The following is a 21,044-nucleotide window of genomic DNA, read 5'->3' on the forward strand; positions in this document are numbered from 1 at the left end:
GCAGCATGCTTTTTTTCTTTTAAGCCCTGAGATTATTCTACCTTCATGTCTTTCTATTCACCTTCCTCTCTGAAGTTTGGGGGGTGGGTCTAGGGGCTATTGAACCCTTCTGTGCCCACATTTGCTAACAGTGAGCTGTCTCCTCTAGTATTTGTCATTTTCAATTGCGAATATAACTTTCTCTGAGGATTTTTGATAGAGATTTCATCCTTCCATTATTGCTTTGTATCTTTCTATACCAGGCACCTTAGAAGTAGTTATCAACCTGGTACTGTTTTTAATGTTTGTTTCTATGTCTTGGAGGTCTGTGATGGTTCCCATCCAAGGCAGGGAGTGTAAATGTTCATCTCAAACTCAAATGAAGATTCTCAAGAAGAACCCAGCTTCCCTGTTGTCACCCTGTGATAATGGGCAAATTATTTATCCTAGTACAGCATTCGATTGAAGGTCTAACTGTTTTTCCACTGCTATGTGAAAGACCAGAATTCCAGGTTTTTGGCTTATCCATGCCTCTGTTTTTCATCCATCCATATGAGGGAACAAGTCTTTCTTGCCAACCATTGCAAGTTTCCCTCCAGCCTTTAATTTTTTCTGCATATTCTGATCCCTGAAGATGTCCCTTACTTTCTTGCCCACTAAACTAAGCATGTAAAAGTGAGGACCAAACTACTGAGCCCCCGTTTATGAAGTGTGGCAACTCTGTGAGCACCCAGCCTGCATCAGTGCAGCACCCTGAGTTAGACCTCTTTGTTAGGCATTGTAGAACAGGAAGGGCACAAAAAGTGCCCCTGGCAACAAAGACTTCAGCTCCTCCCAGCTCCAGAGGTGTTCCCTGGACATATCATATAGATTCTGCTCTGCACAACTCTTCTAGAAGTCTGAAAATTCTAAATTCCACTGTTAACCCATCATCTCATTAGCCCTGCCCAGGATGTCAAAGGGGGAAAGGAGATCAATATTCTTCTGCATTAAATGGTGACTTATAGAAAGCTACCTCCATATTTGACCTTGTAAATGCATTAAAAACCTGGGGGCCTGCCAGAAAGTGCCTTTATGCTTGGCTCTGTATTAGCTTTCGTGACTTTCCTATAATGAATTGTAGCTCACTTGAGTCATTTAGAAGATTCTGACAGGGAATCAGCTGGAATCTGCTGTTCTTTGAAGGACTCGATTTATCTATGATTCAGTGCTTAAGCAGCCAAAAAGCTTGAAGGGGTCAGTCAGGGAACATAGCTCATAACTCTTGCGTGTGCATTGACTTTTAGTATACGCATTAGATAAACTTAAGACAAGAAAATAACTCTTTTCATGCCACCTTTGCTCATTTTTTATTTAGCATGCTAGGCAAGGGTTAATTAAAAGCTTCTACCCGTTGGCTCTCTGGCTGATCACAGGCCTAAGTTGATAGATTGAAGCTGTACTATTACAAGATTACATTATGTCTCTGTTAGAGACAGCAACCAATAAAACTGGATAGTGCTAAGTAATGCTAAGCTGTTAACTATCTTTTAACCTTATTATGGTTTTCTATTCTGTATTTTCTAAATGTGTCTGAATGTCTTGTTCTACTTTAAAATGTGTTTTTTAAATTCATGTTTTATATTATGCTTCCTAGCTTATTAATGTGGCCTTGGATAAATGCATTTCCATTGAAAATACTACAGTCATTCTGGAAGACTGCGATGGGAGCAACGAGGTAGGCTAAACTGTGGTTTTCTCTCTCGTGGTAGCTGATAGGTGCAGGGGATGACACATTCATCGCTCAGTTGAGAAATTCATCTTTGCCCAATAGAAAAATAATTTTCTAAATTTCTTGTAATAAGAGAGTCCATTAGTACAAAGACTAAGGGAATAAAGGTGTGGACCTTGAAGCCAACTCACTGGATCCAGAATGGATAGTGGCACTATCACTTGCAAAAGCGTGTTAACTTCTGCAGATTCTTTAACCTTTGGGTAAATGATAGTGATCATCATGGCTGCTTCTAGAACTGGTGTGAGGCTGGAGGTAGATAAGTCATATGAAGCACGTAGGACAATACCTAATGTTTAGTGCTCTGTAAATGTTTTCTGTAGTAATGGCAAAGATAAAAATGTAAAAAATGCATGACATAGATAACGAACTAAAGAGAGAACATATTTCTAAATAATCATTCCAAGGAAGCAGTCTTATTCTCTGATTCCGTTCCGTTTTCCCCTCATTCTCCTGCATTTTAAGGGAGTAATGGAAACAACCAAATCCATGATCCACGGCAGAAACTCCTCTAGGAAAACTCCACAACTCAGAGCAAAATGGTTAGTAGGGGGAGTAGGACCAGGAAGCAGGGAATAGAGACTCCTTCCACAGTGCTGGAGGTGAGCCCTGAGTGATTACACTTCCCTCTTGAACATACGTTCCCTAACAGTTCTGTGTTTGTGGAAACAGTGACTGGTTTGAGTGGCAAACAGGACTGAGAGGAAGATGGATTCATGAGTAGAATTCAGTTCCCCAAAATTGCAGATTGTTCTTTGGTAGGGAAATTATTTTGCAGTAATAACTAGGCTTGTCAAGTCTTACATCCTTTCCTTTGACTTTGAGATACTGTTTATATTTATTAGTGCATCCCATCTCTACCTCTTAACGCAAAGCTGCTGCTAGAAGAAAAAGTATCTCTGTTGCTGTATTTAGCTATGAATTGTAAACCGGAAGCCAAGTCTACTCTTCCTTAATTAGGAAAGAGAGGAGTCAAAAGAAAGTGGAAAAGTGTTAAAACCCATTGAAAGAAATAAATTTCACTTACTAATAAAGAGGAAATAAAGTCATAAATTATAAAACAAAATCACAATTCATTCACATTATATGAAAGTATTAAATAATGCGGGGTTTGTTTTTTTTTTTTTTCTTGGAATCCTAATTGCAGGGACTTTTTGTGCTAGAGTAACCAGTATTTTATCTGAAAACCCAAGTTCTATTCTTGATGACCATTGAGTCTTTCTCAGTTGGATGCTGGGAGGCAAATACATAAATGATGCAGCCTTCACCCTCCACAAAGCCCCAGCTCCCTTTTGGTCTTGTTGCTCATTTTTAGCTTCTGCCTCTCGTGGTTTGCTTAGGTAATAAAATGTAAAAAAAAAAAAAAAAAAAAAAAAAAAAAAAAAAAAAAAGTGGAGGAAGTTAGATCATTTTTGACAGAATTAATGAGGCTTAATACCAAGACAGTGACTACAACATTCATCCAAAAAGGCTCAAATGGAATAAGACCCTTAGATTGAATCAGCAAGCTCTATCACTTACCTCACCTAAAAAGTCTCCTTAGTTATTAACCTTAAAACCGTTGAGATGTATTTTTTCAAGGCAATATCTAGCTTCTCTTAGTGGCACATAACTTCCTTATATTATGCCATGCTTCCGTGCTTCCTACATGTTAATGTTCACAAAAATCACCTGGGGACATTGTGACACTGCAGATTCTGAATCAGTAGGTCCATGATGCGGCGAAGACTCAGCACTTCTAACTAGCTCTCAGGTGATGCAGATGGTGCCCCAAGGACTACCCTTCGAGTGGCAAGGTCCAACATAGTGACTTTGATCTAAACCAATAATCAAAGTTAAACTTCAGTTACAAGACAAATGATTCATCAGGTAAAGGCTTTAGATAGATTTTACCAGAAGCCTATTTTTTCAAATATGTTTTTATTAATACAAAACAACAAATTTCCCACAGACACAGAGCATTAGAGTAAATTGACCAGGCAGATCATACTAGGTTGTAAACAACTGAAGAAAAATTTTTAAGGTTTAAAAACATGGTCTCATTACCTGAATTGGTATTTATTTTAGACACTGGCAACTTCTCCAAGAGCAGTTTCTATGAACTGGGGGATGCCAACTTGGCAACAACCTATGATTCCTCATGCTGCTAGCAAAGAAAGACTTTAACCTTTCCTACAATTGGGCAAAGCCTTTATGATAGTTCTACACAAGGAGGCATAAAAATCTTCATCCAAGAAATTTAGGACTGTGACTTGTATCTCCCTGTAGCCACCTGTGGCTTAGAATCTTAATCATGTGGTAGCCTGAATGTTCCAATTCTTGAAGCACCAGATTTGTCTGGGATTCAGAACACTGAAATGACATCCATAGGCAGATAGAACTAACTGCACTAAATAATTTTTATTATTGTAACTAACACTTATTGAAGGCTTACTGTGTGCTAAACACTTGATAGTCATTACCCCAACCCTCTGAGATAGATACAATTGCTATCCAACTTAAAAATTAGAAAAATAAGATTAGACACAGTAAATAATATGCCTGTATTATCAGAATTACAAATGATAGTACCAGGACTTGAACATAAAATGTCAGATCATAGTTCTAATAGTCTTAACTATTGCTAACAAAAATGTTTTGACAAAGCCCCTGACTGTGTTTGCTGCCTGAAGTGATCTCTTTATTCATTCCTCCACAGCTTCAACAATTTAATTACACCTGGTTAAGACTTATTAAATCTGGAGAATGGTGTATAGCCCCCATCCCTGATAAAGGAGCCATAGGGCTGCACCCTTGTGATAACAGAAACAAAGGGCTAAAATGGCTGCATAAATCAACACCAGTCTTTCATCCAGAGCTGGTAAGCAAAAGATTCGTACCTCTTCTTTACCAGAAATTTGACTTTTGATCAAATAGGACACAAAATTCTCATTGTCAGCTTCCTCAGTTGGAAGTTTTAAGTGTATTTGTGACAACGGGATTAATTACATAAAACTTCACTCAGAGAGATACATGGGTATCTCTTGTAAGTAAGGACTTGACAAGTCCTTTTTTTTTTTTTTCAAAATTTATTTCAAATTAGTTATTTTAAATAGAAGTCACCAAGTTCTTGTAGTTACATTGCTATCGTTTGCTTCAGTCAATCAACACCACCAAAAGTAGACTTAAAGGCTAGAATTGGTCCCCACTGCTTATCAGAAATGCTTATATGGAGAGGCTGTGGGCTACAAAAGAAGCCACATGCCTCCTAGAAGTCCTGCACTTTAGAATGAATCTAATTTCTCATTCTGTCCCCTTTCCATACGAGAAGACTTTTCCTCATCCCCTACAGGGCCCAGAGACCTAGGCTCCTAAGGCTGTGCTGGAGACAGCTCTCACCAGCTCACCAGGGCCACTGTGTGCACCCTTGCCAGCTTTGCATTCAACGATACCACATCGGTAGCTTGAAACTGGCCATATTGGGAGGATTTCTAACACAGAAATCGGAAGATGTTACTGGATTGGATATTTTTCACAAGGTCCAGTTGTTCTATTTACCAGAACATTGCTGGTCTACTACATTCATTCTCAAAGTCCTCTCCATCTTTCCCAATTACTTTTAACAGAATTCAGAGTCATAAGCTTTGGCGTAGGAGCTTGGAGTTGGCGAGAATACCCTCAGAACTGCCTTCTTAGATTTTCTACCATCTCTCTAGCAGGTGGCCACCAAATCTACTGTCTACAGTGGATATTTGGGTATTTGGAGACTCTCAGTTTGCCCAGAGCTATCCCCAAAGTAAGCACCTTTTCTTCCTTGAGGTGCCTCGTTCCTTTTAACAACATAGCCAATGACTATTCTCTTCTCAACTTTTTTCTTCCTGCTCAGAGTCAAAACTGGAGCCTGAGTAATGCATTATCTAGCCTTTCTCCCATTAGATCTTCTCTGTTATATTTCAGTTGCTTATGGACTATTCTTTTCTCTTTAGTGATAATGGTTATTATTGAGTTATTCTGAAAGGTTAGAAATTATTAGCATATATGCTGCTAATTTTATTTTGCATAGTGTTAGGAAACCCATAAACATGTAGTGTAGTGAATAACTTACATCTTACCTTCTCCCTGTGCCAAAGTCAAGAGGGAGAGAAGGAGAAAGCAGGGGGTGGGGCGAGGAGAGAGTGAGAGACAGAGAACATGAATGAGAATGAGAACTAAAACACATTCTTCATCTCCAGAATTGAATCTTGGGAAAGATTTCAAGCTTAGCAGTTTCTCTTAAGCAATAAGCTGATTTGGTAAAGAAGGTAACTTAATTAAGATACCAAAATTAGAAAGCCTGTTCTCTACCTTGTTTGTACCTATGACTTTGTGACATTTTGCACAGCTGCCTTCTGCCTTGGGTTTCCCTTTTGATGCTACCAAATGTCCTGGAGATGAGTAGCTTGGTGATCAGCTTTCTTCTTTTTTCAGTTTTTCAGTAGTTTTCAATGCTATGCCTCCTAGGTCCCCCAATACATGTAAGTCTTAAACAACAAGAGAAGTATAAAATGAGACTCCTTTACAAATCCTTGGCAGTACTTAAAACATCGTATTTCCAAAATCCAGCAAGAGTGACAATATTTTTGTAGAAGCAATGTTTAAAATAATTTATTATGAAAGTCACTCCTGTTTGAAAACTTTTTAAAGTTTCAAAACAACATGTGTAATTAAGGTCATCTTTTTCATACTCATAGGTAATTGAGAAGATTTATAGATGAAAAAATATATAAGCCATTAGTAAGTTCTATGAAAATTACCATTTCTAGGATATTCACTAAATATTAAGCAATAATAGAACTTTCTTTCATGCCATTGACTTTTTCCTAATCTGGATTCTGGACATCAGTTATCACGAATTGTCAGAGATTATGGTAAGGAACTCATAAATAAAATATATCACTGCCAGAATTTTGTAATCCAACTTCACAAAGATACCCACTTTAAAAATTAATTAACTTTATGTTACAGTATGTATTTTTTCTTTACCATCAATGAAGTAGTTATCATCTATCAAGTCCAATAAATGCCATCTGTCATGTTTTCTCTTTAAAGAGCATAGTTCTCAGCCATACCATCAAAAAATGTGTCTTTTGCCTCCTGAGAACTTAAAAGTCTTGTAGCTTAGAGGAGGATGATTACTTAGTCTGAAACAGAGACAAACTGAATACTTTTCAAAGTCTGTGTTTATGTTAATAATTTAGTTCAGAATAATTATTTAAAAATAAAAAATATAACTGCCTATTAATTTTTTTTTATTGATTTTCATTTCTTTATATCACAGTTATCAAATTCAGCCCATGACTCATTCCAGCTCCTCTTTCTCTCCAGGTGAATCACATTGTTTTTGAAAACGATCAGCAATTATTATGCTTGGAAGGAAATTTTTCTCTAAAGATCCTGAAAGCAGCTGCCTGTGACCCAGTGAAGCCATATCAAAAGTGGAAATTTGAAAAATATTATGAAGCCTGAAGTGGAACTGATGTTTTTATATAGTAAACCCATCAAATACTGTGAAAATAACACTGAACTTGGTAACTATATTTCTCAGCAGTAGTTTAAATTTTCAATTTTAATAGCATTTAAATGGAAGATTTTTTTGTAAATCACAATATTTGGAATACCAAAGGATAACTCAGGAAAACAGTTCAACATTGGACTGAAGCCCTTCTTCAGAAGTGAGTGACCTTTGAATTGCCTGCTTTCCGCCCTGTGCTGGAACTCACCCTGCAAATTTCCCTGTGAAAGCTAACAGGTAACCAGAAATGAAGACAGAAGGATTTGAGAAAGCATGAGGTTATTTCCAATGACTGTGTTTGATAATAATCAGCTCTTCTGGTCCACAAGTAGGGATGATCAATGAGAACTTAATGTAGTTTTTTATTTGGGAATATTTTCATCAAACAAAAACTTCTTGAGTTTTTATGGCTAGAAGACCTCAGATGCCCACAGCTATCACATTTGTGAAATCCCTCCAGACTGCATGCATCCTTTCCTAACAGTTTGAAATAGTATTGGTTTACTGCTGGTAACCTTACCTGATGGTAGCATTTTGATCTAAATTACATAATGGTTTTTCCCAGTCCGAGTCAGTGGAAAAAATTCTAAGTGAGGAAGAAGAGGCCTTCAAATACTTGTTTAATTCTAGGTATAAACATTGCTGCCGCTCATTTTGTGCTTTTAAAACTACAACTTTCAAGATTCGCGATACCAATAACTTCCTGGATTCATGTGGATTTTTTTTAAGGCAATAAAAAAGGGGCTGGATTATAACACACTGTGGTAATCAAAAATGCATTTAAGCATTGAATGCGCTCTAGTGCAGGGCCAAGTAAGAGGAGCGAAATGAGTAAAGCAGAAATAGAGCTGCCGAAAATTTCTTTTATGTAAAATAATAAAATACTACTTTAGGCATAGTAGCATTCACAGGGATAAAATATGATAAAAATGGGCTCTGAAATATTTCAAAGGGAAAATAAAGTGAAGCAAACATCATGAAAAAGGAAAGGAATGAGGTAAACAAGTCTTAGGAAGAAAGTTAAGAAAATTGTCCAGAACTTAGCCAAAGAAGGAAGAGGATCTTGTATCTCTATGAAGGAAAAAAGAGAAAATCCCTCAATGTGGACCCAGTGAAAACACTGACAAATTTGGGAAAAGTTAAATACTGATTTGATCCAAGTAAAACCTCTAATCTTAAGTATACCAATACTTTGGCATACCAGAAGAAGTCTTACAAATCAGGACATCCTTTTTGATAAGAAAACTGATGCTGAGAGGACAAATTACCTAAAAACCTAAAAATCCAATCAAGATTAAAATTCTGGTTTCCAGAGGCAGGGCTCTTTCTACTGCCTCGGGCCACTGGCCTAAACAAATCTGCTCCACAGAATTCCTTAGAAAGAGACACACAAACTTCTTTGCTGAGATGAGGTCTCTGGAGGACAATTATACTATATTCTTGTTAATATGTTAAAAAAATATATAAACCTTTGTTCAGTTGAGATGATGGTGAAACTAGGTATCTTTCATTCTGACTTTGGGTTTAGCATTTAATTTTAACTCTGAACGAGTTACATAAAAACAAAGCTACAACTAAGAATGGGAAGAAGAACTATTTCTGCATATTTGTAACATATTTAAGATGTTTTATTCAAATAATGGAAAATTGCAGATGAATAAGAAAATGACCAGAACATGAGATACAGTTATGTGCCACATAATGATGTTTTAGTCAACAATGAACCACATATTTGACATTGGACCCAAAAGATTATATTAATAATATGGTATTTTTACTGTACCTTTTCTATGTTTAGATATGTTTAGATACACAAATACCATGGTGCTACAGTAGCTAACATGTACAAGTCTGTAGCCTAGGAGCAACAGGGGTTCCACATAGCCTGGGTGTGTGGTAGGCTACATACACCATCTAGTTTGTGTAACTGCACTCTGATGTTCACACAATGATGAAGTTGCCTAATGACACATTTTTCAGAATGTATTTGTGTCATTAAATGATGCATGACTGTAATTCTTTTCAAAACAGAGCCATATGGGGAAAGGGGGGTGGAGGGGACACAAGTCAGTTGCCAAAAGACTAATTGAGTTACTGACAAACTGAATATACTAGGTGCCTCAAGTAACTCTTCACGTAATTAAAACATGTTGAGAGGGTTTTTTCCCCCCTAATATATAGGCTCTTTCTTTTTCCAAAAATAGTTTCCACAAAGAAGTCAACTCTGTTCTGAAAAAAAAAAAAGAATTATGTTTTAAACACACTTACCTTTGGGTACATCAGCTAAAGGAAGTTAGATTGCTTTCCCTAACAGAACTGTCTGCAGTCTTCTCAGTTCACATTCTTTCCGACTTTACCTTGACATACTTACTATATAAAGCTATATTTAAATCTACATTGTCAACACAACAAAGGATTGTTTTCGAACATCACAAATTTGTTCCTGAATAGAATTTTATAAATTGCTTTTATCATATATTTGCTTAGTTACTCTAAGAAGCAAGAAACTGATCACTAGTTGGGAATCTATATAGGCCTAACCTTGAGTATATTGATTTATTATGAAATCTACTACCATTTTCTTAAGCATTGCCTTCTAAATTTTTTCAGGAGACTGTAATAAAGGTATAAATGCTATTAGGTCTTTTGGTACTTCTAATGATAAACCTCTGGATGAGACAGGTCCTAATCAGCACTGAATTATTCAATAGGGGGCTGTATGATAGGAGTTACAGATTTTTTCCTGGATTAGCTTAGGTCTTTGCCTTTTCTTAAAAAAAAAAAAAGAAAAAAAGTCTATGCATCTTGTTACCTTGAATACAAGGGTGGTCCTATTAATATTTAACAGGACTAACCAACTTACCAAGCCATCTAAGTGCTTCTGAGACTTTCAGTTTGCATAATCTCTTTCTCTTTTTCAACAGTTACCCAGCACTTCTGCCCTACTCTCTTATAAGCTGACACAGCTGTTGTTGGTACAACCGTGTTTTATCACCAGCATCAATTTGCTCAATACTGCTTGCTGACATCCCCTCAGCTGTCATTCACAGCAAACCACCATGTGCCCTGATCACAATGTATTATTAGCTTCACCACACTTATTTGGAAACATTCTCTTCAATATTAAAACACCTTGCTTCTAGTATTAGTTTGGGACTGCAGAGGGGCAAAGATACCATTTTCAGTGTGTAGGAGCTCAATATTCCCAACCAATCTTAATTTCATTAATGGTTTATAATTATTTTTAGGGGACATTCATGCAATAGAAGGAGATTGAAACATGACAGACAGTACCATCTTTCTTCGTTTTGACATCTCTGACTGAATTCCTAGATTCAGAATACAAGAAAGAAATTTTACCGGCCAGTCATGGTGGCTCACGCCTATAATCTCAGCACTTTAGGAGGCCAAGGCAGGCAGATTACGAGGTCAGAAGTTCAAGACCAGCCTGGCCAACATGGTGAAACCCTGTCTCTGCTAAAAATACAAAAACTAGCTAACGTGGTGGTGGGTGCCTATAATCCCAGCTACTTGGGAGGCTGACACAGGAGAATCACTTGAACCAGGCAGGTGGAGGTTGCGGTCAGCCAAGATCGGCCAATGAGCTCCATAATCTTTTATTATGCAAATGAAGCTACTACCTGGCTGTCACCATAACACCTGCACAAGTGGCTTTACCTGGCTGGCGCAATGATGCCATGACACCCTCACATGTGCTGACAAGGAAAAGGGAACCGGTATTCTCATGTTCAGTGTGCCTGGCTTCCAGGCACAGCTGTTAGTTTTACATATGCAAGCCTCTAGCTTGCGTATCTATGGTTGCAACTTGAGTTTTCAGGCTGCTTTCTGTTAGAAAAGAAATGCTTTGGGGGCTGCTTTTTATTAAAGAAAAAACCACTAAGAACTATTTTACCCTTTCTAACTGCCTAAAATAAATTTTTAATGACTCCTGTGTCAATATTACCAACTCTTGATTCCTCCAACCTTTAAACAAAGCTGGCAGATCATTAACAGAGATAAAAAGTTAAAAAGTTGGAGTCCTTTAAAACGCAAGCCATGATATTTTATTTCTACTCATTGTGTAGATTGTCACTAATGTGCTTTTGCAACAACTTTTGCATGGGTTACTCAATAGTTGCTACAAGACAAAATGCCTTACAAAGAGAAAAGAAACATTAACCAGACCTATTGTACAAATATTTATTTTTTGACAAATGGCCATTCTATGGACAGTTTTGAATAAGCCATATAAAGTATTGTATATCCCTGATGAGGCTTAATGGACTGTTATTTCAGGTGTTGGCGGTGTCTGTGTCTAAAAGAAAGAAACAAATAACATCACAATAAGCAGATTTAATGCCTCTGTTTTCAACCTAATGGAACAATCATTTCAATTAAGGTCCCTCTGCAAGTTTATGTGGATCTTTGCTTTGTAAAAACACAAACAAAACACAAGGGGAAATTCTCATTTTCTAGCAAATATGGTAACTTCTAATATGCTGAGTTTCTAATAATGAATTGCCATCAAATAAGTAATAAATAATTTCTTTGGAAACAAAAGCTTTCTATTTTTTGTTATTGATTGACAGATATTTACTAGTTTAAGGATATTGGTCATAAGTATCTATATAATAAAGCCTTTATATTAGATGCTAGATTGAAATTTTTGATAGCATGAATAGATTTTTAACTGACCATTCTAAAACATCAGTTTTTGTGAATATTCTGTATGTTTGTATATGTATATATATGTGTCTATATATTTTTTGATACTTTGAACTGGAAGAAAGAAATATCAAGAGTTTCTACTCACAACATAAAGAAAATTAAATGTTTTGGGATATTTTAAAGTCTTTCAGGTGTATAGCTTTGTCTGCATCTGGCCTGCTGCACAAAAGTATCTCAAATGAACTTTCACTGTGGATACCATTTTCCAGCTTGAAGGAGTAATCAAATTCTCAATTATCAGGGTGCTTGTTACCATACCAGTCAGTTTAAGATTACACATACGTCTTCTCCCTTGAACAAGTACCCCAAATTTGCTAGTTTTATAAGTATTAGCTACAGTAAGATAAGCCAAAGATTAAGTAAGTGAATTTTTTAAAGGATCGCCTGAAAACATTTGCTAAAGGGAGAATAAAAATAGAAGCTTGGAGTATAAAGGATGTTGGAATTAAACATTTTTAAGTACTTTTTTTCTGCATCTGATCAACTGAAGTTATTATAAAGAAGGAATCAAGTATGTAACTTTATATTTCTAGATAAAAATCCAAATTACTTTCTAAATTCATTTCCAAAATTCTCCTGTGCTGGCAGTTAGCTACTAGAAATCATCATTTGATTTTGTAGTTTGCCACGTTTTGAGTGAGTTCAGCTGCTTATTACTACCCATGTCATTGTGTTTGTGTTGATGGCCTGGCTCGGTTATTTTATGATCTCCATGAACTATATACACATTTTCATTGTCTTTAAACAATACTGTGTTTTGAAGCTAAGGAGAATATTGTAGGAGTTATCAGTAACCCATTCATTGTGTTATGTTTATGTCCGATATTTCAGTATTGGCAAATATAACTTTTGACATTGCATTTTACAATCCTCATATTTTTTTAGAGTGATGAAAGTTCAAGTTTTAAGAGAAGTGGTTGCCTTTCTCATATTGTCAAACATATTTCTTCTTTTTTATACTCTGATGCTTCATCCTTCTCCATAATTTTCTATTGCCACTTATTTAAAAGTTTCCCCATCACACTGAAAAACTTAAATGTCGATTGTCCATTTGAAAATGTGCCAAAAGTACTATTCCATGTAAATATGCAGAAACAATTACTATAAAGATGTCAGCATAATTTAAATGTATTACTTTGATGATTACAGAGATTTTTTTCAAGTTGTTCGTGTTAAGATGTAGCTTAAACAGTATCTCAGTTCCTTAAAAAATAATAGAAATGTTTCATGTATATTACATATCTACCTACCAGAAATCTTTTTTACGATTTTATATACAATCATTTTAAGACCTTTTTGAAATAAATAATGCAAAAGAATTAAAGTATTCCCTTGATTTCTGAAGAGGCATTTATTAATTGTCTTAGTAGCTGCTGATATACAAGAATTCTTCCTAAACTTTAAAAGGCAGCTAAACAAAATAAAGTCTAGAAATCAGAAATAAAGACACAAACTTTTATTGAGAGTAAGTCAGACACAGCAGTTCTTTATTTAAATTGTAGATAGGTAAGTAAAGGGAGAGAAAGAGATACTGGAAAATTCTGTGACTTCAAACGTAGCATTATATAAAAGATAGATTTTATATTGGAAGAGAAATAGAACTATTATTAGTTTCTGTTCATATAGCAACAAAGGAAAACAAAAAGTCATATAAGAAATACCAGCATTTGCACAATAAATTAATTCTCCCTCTTCCCTGGTACCAGAGTCCTTACGACCCCTGAACTTTGAATCACAAAAGCTCCAGTAAACCCTCATGTGTAGCTACCAGGTTGTGTTCTTAATCGTGTTCCAACTGTGTTTCAAACGTGTTAAATATCCCCCATGCAATCTGAATCAGACCCTTGTCTTTCCTAGGTTACAAAGACTCAAATAGCCAACCGTCATCATTATGTTACCTGAGATCACTTAACTCTGTGGCGTTCATGTAAGACGTATAGGCCCATGGACACCAATGCCAAAGAATAGTGTCAGGGCTATTTTGCAGAAACACTGCATCGTCCATCAACATGAAGCATTTGCTAACTAAACATACTCTAAAATATTTTCTGTTGACTAAATCTTTCATAGGTCATTCATTGTCTGGTAAGAGCACAAAGCTAAGAGGACCGTGTTAGCATGTACCGGAGTCCCATTAGAGCTACTTGCTTTGCCATGCCACATAGCCATAGCTCTCCCATCTCTAGTCCTACAGGAATCCATCATCTCTGTTGGAATAACTCAAAATACAGGGCCTTGATGGTAGGTTAGGAACATGGTCCTGTTTTGTGCTAGATAACACAATACTGTGTTTTGAAGTTAAGTGGAAAATTGTAGGGGTTGTCAGTAACCCAGAAAAGAAAACAGGTTGTCCAGGCAGAAAAATTAGAGGATGTAAATTAAACTGGAAATTGTCCTATTGCCTCATCTTCTCCCTAACTTTATCAATAAAAACCTGATTTCCCTCACTGCATTCTGGAAACTGACATTGTAACAAATGAAATCTATAGGTTGTATAGAATGAGGGTAAAATAACTTTTATATGGTATCTGTTGCAAAGAATAAAAGGAGCACTGCAATCCTGAATTCAAATTTGAGTTTTGTAAACAACTAAATAATAGTATGTGATATTGTGGAAATATATTATGTAACCAGAAGAATTAAAGAAGTTGTCATTAGAACATGTGGGATTTATGTTACACATAAATAAGCAGTCATCTAAGAGGACTAACCCAGAGTTTTTCACAAAATGAAAAAGAAATAAACAAAGGGTTGAATAGTACAATGAAGACTGTATTACATTCAGACAATAAGGAATTGTCTTTTTATTTGCAGAGCAAAATAAAAATCTTTATCTGTGGTGATAGAAAGTTCAGGGTAATATATATGGAAGCATGCAGTGAAAAATTGTGGAAGCAACTATCTAAGAATATAAATATAGTCTCTCTTTTCATAAATATTCAATACGTTATTTGACACATTGGTTTGAGTGAAGCTCCACAAGTACAATTTTAAGCATCTTGATTTGGGCTGAGGTCCAGTAAATTATATATTCCCAACAACTATCAGAGCTCTCTCACTAAAAATACATGCTCACGCTCTACTTTGAAAATATTCTAAGATAATTATTTCCATTTTCATAGTAACTAGTACAGTTATGACTAGCGTTGTCTCAGGTTTCTAAGGAAAGAAAATTATTCTGAGATACTGTTAATAAGAGAAAATGTGGTAATAGAGAGGGGCATTTTCTTAAAATTGTGCTAAAGCTGTCATTTTTATTTTTAATGACTTTAACTGTGCTAGACAGGATTTTATTTTCAGCTACTGAAATAAAACTATCCAACATAACTCTTTAGTCTGCTGCCCACCAATCTTCTAGCCCCTCCCATGTTAACCTCACAATGGGTTTAATTCAGTTTGAAAGCATAAAGGCAACATTTAGCAAACAGAATTCTCCTGACTGACAATTGCTCATCCCCCTCTGTGAGAAGATTCAGTGAATGGTAACACCTAGGAAGGAGGCTGATAGAATTTTCTCTCTGTAGATGTCAAGGAAAGTCACTTGAAATCTTGTTTGATGATAATAGAAAAGGCAAAGAATTTTGGAAGGTTTATTTGCCAGAGTCCGTAAAACCATGTTTAAATGTACGAGAGCTTTTAATATCAGACTTTCCATCACTCCGATGTACAAGAAAAAAGATACGGAAAGAAATATAAGAATCATTTCAAATAGTCCCCTCAAATAGTCTCATTTGATGACTACCTTTCCAAGCATTGCTACATTTATAGCCAAATTATGCCATATTCCCCCAGGGGACTGACTGCTTAGTGCTTATCACATAGTGCTATATTAGTGACGTTTTAAAAGACAAATGCCCAAGAATGAATCTAAAGCTTTTTGATTTGAGGTTATCAGACTGAATTTTATCTAGGGTTATTTCCACATTATTCTACAGTGAAAAAGAAAGTCAACTTCCACCTCTTTTCAGGTGATAACTCAAATAGGGCATAGAAATATGCACACTGGGACAATAGAATTAGTTTTCCTTTAGTGTGCGTGAGATTTTCTCAGTTCCAGTTAGTTTATAAATGCATCATAGACTCGAATTCATCAATTCTTTGCTTGGTATTTCCCTTTCTGATTTTCCGATAGGATATCGTATTGTATCTGGAATAAGCATTTCTGGAGATATCGCTCTTCTTTCCTAAGGTTGGCTGCTCATCAGGGGTCACAGCTTGGGAACTGGCACTGCTCAGTGGGGAGTCCTCACTTGCATCACCTTCCTCTTTAAATTGAGAAACTTCTTCATGTTTTTTCTTATATTCTATCACTCGAACTTCATCTTCATCATCATCATAATTATCATCATCATCATCATTATTAATTTCTTCATCCCAAGCCTTCTGCTCCTCATCATGTTTAGAATGTAACATGTCAGCTTGGCTAGGTTTTCGAAATCCCAGCCATTCAATTTCAGCTGCTTGATGAGCTTTGTTCTTCCTGTCCTCATCTTGTTCCTTTTTGAGAGGTTGTTCAGCAATCCTTTCCTTCTGTCTTCTTATTTCCTGGTTACTGCCACTCAGAGGAATCCTCTCCCACTGATACCCTGTAGCAAAATCAATTGGTAGATGAGATATGCAGAGGTTCCAAAATACCCAGTCATTACTCCGCTATTCTCCAAATAATTTTTTTTAATAATGATTTCCCAACACGTGTTTTATGGGTTGTGATTCTGTGGGTTACCAATATGTTTTGCACAAACAGACTACACAGCCAAATTAATTTTGAAAATACTAGATTAAATACAGTTAAATAAGCATCTTCAGAATTCTTACACGCCTTTGAAATGCAAATGAGTATTATGAATCTGTAAGAAAGTCAGCAACGTAACTTCATTTGTCTATGGAACTCTGTTGTGGACTACTATATTTAGTGAGACTGATATTCCCTGAGATACTTTAAAACATTCTCATCTAGTGTGACGCAGCTGGATATGTTCACATGTAAAATGAAACATTTGGACATCTCTCTCTCGCACATGCACACACACACACACCCCTCAAAGAAAATTAGAAAAAATATTTCAGGAAGAAAAAAATCATCATTTCCAAAACTGAAATGATAACTGTCCGTGTCTGGTCACTTTTCATACAGCTAGATCGTACCAGCATATCCTCAACGATATTTATTGAACATGATTAATTGTAAGGAAGCTGAGGCTGTTCTCTGAGCCTTCATCCCTGCAAGACTTCTGTGGGAAGTTTCCGTCTGTGGTATACACGACTCAGAAATCTGTCTGGGTTACACCCCTTTTCAGGCCTGAGTTCAGCATTTTCTTTTGACACCATGAGAGTCTACAAGGAGAGAGGCAATGTTCCTTTTTGTCTTTTTCCTCCACAATATTCTACCCTCTCTGAGAGATGCTCACAAGTCCATTTTCATCCAAGGTGTTTCGTTCTCTTTTTATTTGTTGTTCTTTTCTCACTCTAGGGAATAGATTGCAAATTTACAGAGCTAGAAGTAAAGATGGGTGGACGCCCTAATTTTTTTATACACAGCTGCTATCAGGTCACTATGTCCCCTCAATGTTGCTACCATTATCCACAAATACACATTAGAATGTTTGCTATAATCTTATGCTTTGTTTTGTTTTATTTTGTTTTCCACAAGAACCAACGTGGTATTTTGTTTATATTCATGACTCAGGCATGAGATTGTCACATATAAAATTACTCTTTGAATTTAAATTATAGTTTTTCCTCAATATTTTTAGCATCTTTATATGTTTTAATCCAGTAACATTCTTTTTGAAGATTTTATAGCTGTTTGCCACTGTGAAAATAAAAGACACCAAAATCTGTGTTTCTGTTATAGAGGAAAAGCATACTCCATCAAACAGCAAAGAATTCATTGAGGGAAAACTTAACTAGTGAGACCATCTAGCTAAAAACTACAGACTGCTTTCACTCTCCATCTGATGAAAATAAAAGATCCTTGAATACTGTTATCCACAGTGGAATCCTGATCAAACATTTAAAAGGGTCTCTACGTAATAGAAGGTTGAGATCTTGCTGCTGAGAGCTTGTTATATTGGAAGCAGAAAAATTAGGGCAAAGAGGTTATTTAGTTCATAACGTGGAGTCTTAAGTCTTACAACTTATCTCTGGTAATGTAACAGCTTGACACTGGCTACTGCTTGCTACATATTACCTTAAGTGTTGATACATTCATAAGCAGACACGGTATGAGAGGTGTTCAAGCAAAGGGAGCAGATGTAGGAAACAGCCAATCACATTCCTGTCCTTGAAATCTACTATTTTATGCAACGTTCTAGTATTTCAGCCAAGAGTCTCCAATATTTTGCCTGTTAAAGTCCTAGCAAAGCTAAATTGGTTAGGTTTAGCAAGCTGACTTCAATTTTGAGATAAGTGTGTATGTCTGCAAGAGAGGAAAGAAATGATTAATTAATAGATTTTATCCTACACACTATTTGGAAACTGTTTAAATATAGATGTCTTCTTGGAAGAAAAATCTAAAGAATTTTGTGTCTTAGTCTATTAAGTTTATTTAAAATTTAATATAGTCACTTCAATATTCCTTTTATTCTTTCACTTTCTTAAAGAACACAATTAACTTTATCACCCTGTCTTTCTTTGACACGAAACAGTTAACCATTTTGTACTTACTTTAGAAGCCTATAAAGTAAATCACTTTATGAGATTACTTTAAACTGTGTGTTGGCCGGGCACGGTGGCTCATGCCTGTAATCACAGCACTTTGGGAGGCCGAGGAGGGTGGATCAACTGAGGTCAGGAGTTTGAGACCAACCTGGCCAATATGGTGAAACACCATCCCTAATAAAAATACAGAAAAGTTAGTTGAGTATGGTGGTGGGCACCTATAATCCCAGTTACTCAGTAGGCTGAGGCAGGAGAATTGCTTGAACCCGGGAGGCTGAGGTTGCAGTGAGCTGAGTTAGCGCCATTGCACCCCAGCCTGGGAAACAAGAGTGAAACTCCATCTCCAAAAAAAACTATATGTTAATCGTAGACTTTTAGGAAAGAACTATTTTTGAAACATTTACATTTCACAAGGTGCACACACAGATTTGGACACACCAAATCAAAAAGAAGGTTGACTTAGTGGACTAACATTCAGAGACAGATATCACGCTGGTATGCCAATTAGCTATGCCAATCCATGCAGCCTCAACCTTGAACAGTCTGGAATGTTTTATAAGGTGGAACCCAGAGATAAGTTAAGACTCTCTTATCTGCCTACAGCAGCTTTGAAAATTTGAAGTCATTGCCTGGATTGCTTTGTCAATGCCACACTCATGCAACATTTCATGGGAAATCTATCATCCACATTCAGCCAAACAATTTCTGTGTACAAAACTGTAGTTCTTGTTACCTTCTCTGAATGTCATTTCATCGGCACTTGTTTCTTGGAGAGAAAGATCTGTGATAGCCTTATGAACAATAAAGAGTTTCTTTTCTGGATTTTCTGGAAAAAACCCACAAAATCAATATTTTAACATTTGAAATATATATTGTTCAACAGTTAAGAAGTTATCAATTTAAGCTCCAGGTGGATTTCTTTAATTTTAAATCTGATCACTAAAAATTACCGTTTGACTCTTCAGATTCATTCTTTATTGATTCAATTTTTTGCTTAATGATCACTTTATTGATTGATAATCTCTCCTTTAATATATATATAAGATATATATATAAAATATCGCACCATAAATTCAGACAACTTCAGGTATATTTAGAAGGAAATTTTAAAATGTTGAATTCTCTTTGTTCAAATAATAGTGGGGCTACCCATAATCCTGATAAATAACAGTAGTCAACATTTAGCCAGTGCTTACTTGGTATGTGTAGGTATTATTATTATCATTATTCTGCCTTCTTCTAGTGAAAAAACTCAGGCTTTGGGAGACAGAAAGTTATCTGGAGTCATGGAGCTGTCAGACAAGCATGGATTTCACCAGAGACAGAGGTTTAGTCCTTATGCTATGCGCAGTAGAATAAAGGGCTACATTTTTGGGGTCTCCAGCTCATTCCCGTAACAGTTTATCAAACAAAAAAATCCAGGGTAAGTTTATAAGTCAAAACAAGAAAATTAAGGAGAAGGGAAAAACTTTACCTTTCAGAATTTTCTCCTCCATGGATGAGTTGAGCAGTATGTTCCCTTGTAATTTTCCTCTTTCCTCCTGATTTCCTTCAGTGGGTGCAACTTCGAGACTGGGTTCTACCCTGTAGTGTGGCAGGGGGCTGTCCACATCAGTCAATTTTTCACAGGTTTTAGTGATTGATTGTTGACCATTTTCAGGTGCTTTATCCCCATTACACTCAGCCTGGGTAAATGTAGTTGGAACATCTGTCATGATGTGCAGATGAATCCGATCTAGAGAGAGAGCTTTAGGGAAACTGAGTGAGTAGATCCCTGATAATATACCTGCTCTTGCCTTCAAGTCCTCTGGTTCCAACAGCTACTCTAAGAGCACAAATTATTCACTTGGGTACGTAATAACAAGATTCTTTTCCTAAAGGTATCCAGACAGAGCTTAGAGCAAAAAAGCAGGAGGATTTGTCATATTTGTCAGGAGCCATGAGCAAGAGTCCAGCCAATCATCACCTTCTTTGTTGCTTGCCAGCCCCCTTGCAGAGTTAAAGGCACCCTTTTGATTTACATAAACAAACAATCTGAAGCAATCAGGCTTTTGTGTTGGCATGTAGAGAGGGACTTTCAGCTTGTCAGTCCCCCTCTGGGAACAGAGATTTTTGTCCCTTTTCATAATGGCCCATTGTAATTTTCCCTGTAACAGGAGCCACAATTGTCCCACAGCTTTAATCCAGAGAGAATGACCACCTTGAGGCATATTAGTTCTGTGTAACCAGCTTAACATTTCCAAACAGATTTTGTTCAAGTAAAACCTCAGCTATTTTGTTAAGGACAATGGCATCGTTTCTTATTTATTACAAAATAAAAACAGCTTATCAAAAACCTATAAACAGGACAACTATACTGTCAATGGTTCTGGCTGC

General features: G+C 36.3%; 2 protein-coding genes across 2 annotated transcripts in view; one reads left to right on the forward strand and one right to left on the reverse strand.

Moving 5' to 3' along the window:
* GALNT5 (polypeptide N-acetylgalactosaminyltransferase 5) overlaps window positions 1-7,979 on the forward strand; it is a 49,396-nt gene extending 41,417 nt beyond the window's left edge. The window contains exons 8-10 of the mRNA XM_017547204.2: window positions 1,616-1,696; window positions 4,449-4,610; window positions 7,094-7,979. Of these exons, the coding sequence (XP_017402693.1) occupies window positions 1,616-1,696; window positions 4,449-4,610; window positions 7,094-7,234 (384 nt within the window). The 3' untranslated portion in view covers window positions 7,235-7,979. The remainder of the gene's footprint in view (window positions 1-1,615; window positions 1,697-4,448; window positions 4,611-7,093) is intronic.
* Window positions 7,980-13,462: 5,483 nt separating this feature from the next.
* On the reverse strand, window positions 13,463-20,750 carry ERMN (ermin). The gene is made up of 3 exons (XM_017547207.1): window positions 20,143-20,750; window positions 19,402-19,494; window positions 13,463-16,594 (listed from the first exon to the last, which is right to left on the reverse strand). The coding sequence occupies exons 1-3, from the start codon at window positions 20,381-20,383 to the stop codon at window positions 16,071-16,073; spliced, it is 858 nt and encodes a 285-aa protein (XP_017402696.1). The 5' UTR covers window positions 20,384-20,750; the 3' UTR covers window positions 13,463-16,070.
* Window positions 20,751-21,044: the final 294 nt, after the last annotated feature.

This window comes from Cebus imitator, unplaced genomic scaffold, assembly GCF_001604975.1.
Source record: "Cebus imitator isolate Cc_AM_T3 unplaced genomic scaffold, Cebus_imitator-1.0 Scaffold10, whole genome shotgun sequence".
NCBI lineage: Eukaryota > Metazoa > Chordata > Mammalia > Primates > Cebidae > Cebus > Cebus imitator.

Coding starts and splice junctions, on each gene's coding strand:
- ERMN (XM_017547207.1), bottom strand. CDS start 20,383: ATGACAGATGTTCCAACTACATTTACCCAGGCTGAGTGTAATGGGGAT. Junction 19,495..20,142: donor GGAGGAGAAAATTCTGAAAG/GTAAAGTTTTTC, acceptor GGTTTTTTCCAG/AAAATCCAGAAAAGAAACTC. Junction 16,595..19,401: donor TGAAATGACATTCAGAGAAG/GTAACAAGAACT, acceptor ATTTTGCTACAG/GGTATCAGTGGGAGAGGATT.